The sequence below is a fragment of the Microtus ochrogaster genome, chromosome 8, assembly GCF_000317375.1.
Source record: "Microtus ochrogaster isolate Prairie Vole_2 chromosome 8, MicOch1.0, whole genome shotgun sequence".
NCBI lineage: Eukaryota > Metazoa > Chordata > Mammalia > Rodentia > Cricetidae > Microtus > Microtus ochrogaster.
Genome location: NC_022015.1, coordinates 84251555 through 84255343, shown reverse-complemented (window position 1 = coordinate 84255343; position 3789 = coordinate 84251555). Strand labels below are relative to the sequence as shown.

The 3789-nt window shown below is 49.4% G+C and overlaps 1 protein-coding gene across 1 annotated transcript in view; it reads right to left on the bottom strand.

The window, feature by feature from the left end:
* Positions 1-3789, bottom strand: part of Vwa2 (von Willebrand factor A domain containing 2) — a 36580-nt gene that overhangs the window by 14585 nt on the left and 18206 nt on the right. Inside the window, exon 5 of the mRNA XM_026781501.1 lies at positions 1781-1890. Within this exon, the coding sequence (XP_026637302.1) occupies positions 1781-1890 (110 nt within the window). The remainder of the gene's footprint in view (positions 1-1780; positions 1891-3789) is intronic.

Below are 3789 nucleotides of genomic sequence, written 5' to 3'. Positions count from 1 at the left end.
TATAGATAGTACCACCGTGAAGAACAGAGCATATGAGTTTCTGTGCAGTTATATAGATAGTACCACTGTGAAGAATGTTGCATATGAGTTTCTGTACAGTGTCCCACAGGTACTCAGCTCCTGGGAGCCCCAGGGGCACAGTGTCCCACAGGAGCTCTTCAAAGCACTGGGGAGCCTTTTATATTTGTCCTTTTTTTAGAGGCTTGCCTCTCCTCCTGCTTGGGGGACCCAGGGCAGAGAAAAGGGCTTCTGTAGGATAATGCTTTTGTATACTGTAAAGATTTGTCACTCATATTGGTTTAATAAAACACTGGCTGGCCAGGAAGTATAGGTGGGGCGACAAAACTAAGAATTCTGGGAAGAGGAAAGGCAGAGATGGAGTCTTCCAGAAGCAGAAAAAGCAAGATGAGAATTCTGCACTGAGAAAAGGTGCCAAACCACAGGGCTAAACATAAATAAGAATTATGGGTTAATTTAAATTTAAGAGCTAGTTAGTAATAAGCCTGAGCCAATAGGTCAAACAGTTTATAATAAAAGCCTCTGTGTATTTCTTTGAAACTGAATGGCTGCAGGGCTGGGTGGAACAGAAACTTCTAACTACAAAGGGCTGGATAAGAGTCTGGGATAAAGTCATGGACAGTTCCTAGGAGACCCTGGGGACTGCAGAATCCACCAAGATCTTGCTGTGCCCTATGTGGGGCCTCAGGTGCTGAAGAATATGGGTTATCTCACAGAGGCCTTTGACTGGAAAGGAACCTCAGGGCTCAGAGTCTTCATAACTGAAATTGATGACTATGGATGGCTGGGACAAGAGAGCTCGGGCAGGATGTCACTGGGCACTAGGACAGTGGAGACCAGGGCAGACCCAGAGCTCAGAGTTGGGTAATTAAACTACTTCTTCCCTGAGGGTTGGTGGAAACAATATGTATGATGTGTATGTTCCTAAATATACATGTGTATGCATGTATACAAAGCACAATTACATGGAGCTTATGTACATACATACGTATATAATAAATACAGAATATATCTGTATGCAGATAAGCACATGCATACATTTATGCATTGATGAGCAAATGCATGCATTCATGTACTGTGCATGCAGAAGAGCAATGCATACATTCATGTACTGTGTATGCAGATGAGCACGTGCATGCATTCATGCACTGTGCATGCAGATGAACACAGGAACGGTTCTCCACAATCTTAAAGTACCCTGAATAATAGAAGGGAACTTCCTCCTCAGAACTTTGTAAAAAGTGAGGCTTGGAGAAGTGCGGGTAACCTTCCCAGCTGAGAGGTCTCCAGAGATAACTGAGGCTGACACCTCGTGTTCTTCCCATAACCTCCCAGGTTCACCTGACAGGACCTTCATTAACCCTCTCTTCTAGTAATTCTCAACTACATATAATAGAAAATTTTTTTAACTAGGGTTCTAAGTTCCCGCCTGGATGTCATCTTATATTAATGGGGGCCACCTTGAGAATGATCCAGAATGCACAGCTGGGCCGGGAGGAGAGCAGTACCAGACCCTTCAGGGCAGCAGCTTCAAGGGCAGCTTTACCAGGTGTGGGGTCACATGTCTTAAATCCTAGCCCTCAGGGAGGCAGAGGCAGGCAGGTCTCTGTGAGTTCAGGGAAGAGTTCTAGTCTAGCCTAGACTACACAGCGAGACCCTGTTTCAAAAAGAGGGAGGGGGAACAGAAGGAGGGGGGACAGAGAAGAGAGAGAAGCAGGCAGCTAGCTTTAGAGCCATCATGGCACTAGTCCATTATACTTACTTGAAAGCGATTCCCTTGATGTTTGCCTTCACTTCCTGTCGGGTAGAAAAGGAGTCCAAGGGGAATTCCAGATGAGGAGTGGAACCAAACTGCAAGGCTCCCACCCTGACCTGTAGGAGGAGACAGGGCCAGAGGGCCCAGAGATTTCCGTCAAATCCTGTGTCTCCTGGCTGCTCAACAGACCCTGTGCGGAGCTCTGGACAGCCTCCCTTGAGACATAGGCCAGCTGGAGAACCTGGAAGGACACAGTCAGATCCGCCTGTGCTCTGACGTGACAGCCAATCATCTCAGCGACCTCACCCCTAAAGGCAGCTCCCCATCTGGCAGCTATCCCGGCTGAGCTGCCAGCAGCTTCAGGCGAGGCTCTGCTTGCATCTTCCTGGCATGGGTGCTGCTGTGTGCAAATGTGCATGCATTATTTCATTTCATCCGCCGGGCCCAGTCAATGCCCACATGACCGAAGGCAACAGTAAAATATACAGATGATGCTATGCAAGCGAGGCTTACTTGGACTAGCGGGGAAAGGAAGCCTGGGCCATTAATCCCCGGTATCATGACTTTTTTTTTTCTTTTTGGTTCTTCGAGACAGGGTTTCTCTGTGGTTTTTGGAGCCTGTCCTGGAACTAGCTCTTGTAGAACAGGCTGGTCTCGAACTCACAGAGATCCGCCTGCCTCTGCCTCCCGAGTGCTGGGATTAAAGGTGTGCACCACCACCGCCCGGCTTCATGACTTTTCTAAGGCTCCGTCACACCACTTGCCTCCTTAGGAGCAGGCACAGGCTGGCAGGAAAATGCTTTCAAATCCTGCCAAATCTTCCATAGGGGCCACTGCCGAACCTAACCACAGTCACCAAACCCTGCCAAGCCTCTAGACCAGAGGGTGAGAGGGGGACAATCGGCTCCTAAAACGGGGACATGCAATAGGAGAGCTGGAGGTTCTCTGCAGTGAGGGAGTGACCGAGCTGGAGAACAGAGTCTGCTTCCTGACTGGGGAGACCACAAGAGAAAACCCGACAGGTGCCTCACAGGACTGGAGCCGGGGCTCTGACCATCTGGAGGGATGAACATGGGACCAACCAGCTCCTAATCCTGGGCTCACCAAACCCCAGAAGGGCCACCTTCTCAAGTAACTAGTCTCGGAACTATCCCTTAGCAGGCCTAGAGCTCGGAAGATAATGAGCTAATGGCCTTGGTTGGCCTCGCTGGACCTCCCACAGACAGGGAGCTGTTGTTAGCCTGAAGCAGAAAGACATTAAGTCTGGGGTGAGCACACGGGGAGTGAGCACTGCATGCAAGTCAGAGAAGCAGGGCAACTCGAGCAGAAGGCCGCCTACCGCAGTTCCCTGGAACACAGCAAGAAGTCAAAAACACCGTCTGAAGCTGGGGAAGTCTGTCTGCTCAGCACATGACACTGTGACAACTGGAAAGGCGTACGGCCATGAACTCAAGCTTCAGAGCCGAGCATCTTACCCAGGGACACTCCAGAACTCCTGGGAGAGTCCCTGGTTTGCGAGGAACTAAAATCCAGTCTTGACTCTTACACATAAATTCTGCTGGATCTGAGTGCTTGGAAAGAGCGTCATGGTAAAACAAACACACGTTCACACGGTCAAAGGTAAGGAGGAAACAAAGGGAATTTAGGGCTCATGGAGGCAAGGGTTGGTTTCCTCCATGTGTAAAAGAAAAATAATCTAGCAGAAAACTGGCCAAAGACATGAATGAAGATCAAAGAAGGAAAAACACATGGTTCTTTAGGGGCAGGACATTTGGCCTTAGGAAAACAATACCATTTTCCCCTCAGCTTAGCAAAAGCAAAACCAACGACAATGACAACAAAAGCCAGATGTGGCATCTGCCAAGGGAATGGTCTCTGCCATGGTACGTAGGAGCGTAACTGGGCATCTGACCTGTACCTGCGGAGGGCCATGGGCCAGTGTGTACCTGCAGAGGGCAATGCGCCAGTGTGTACCTGCAGAGGGCAATGCACCAGTGTGTACCTGCAGAGGGCAA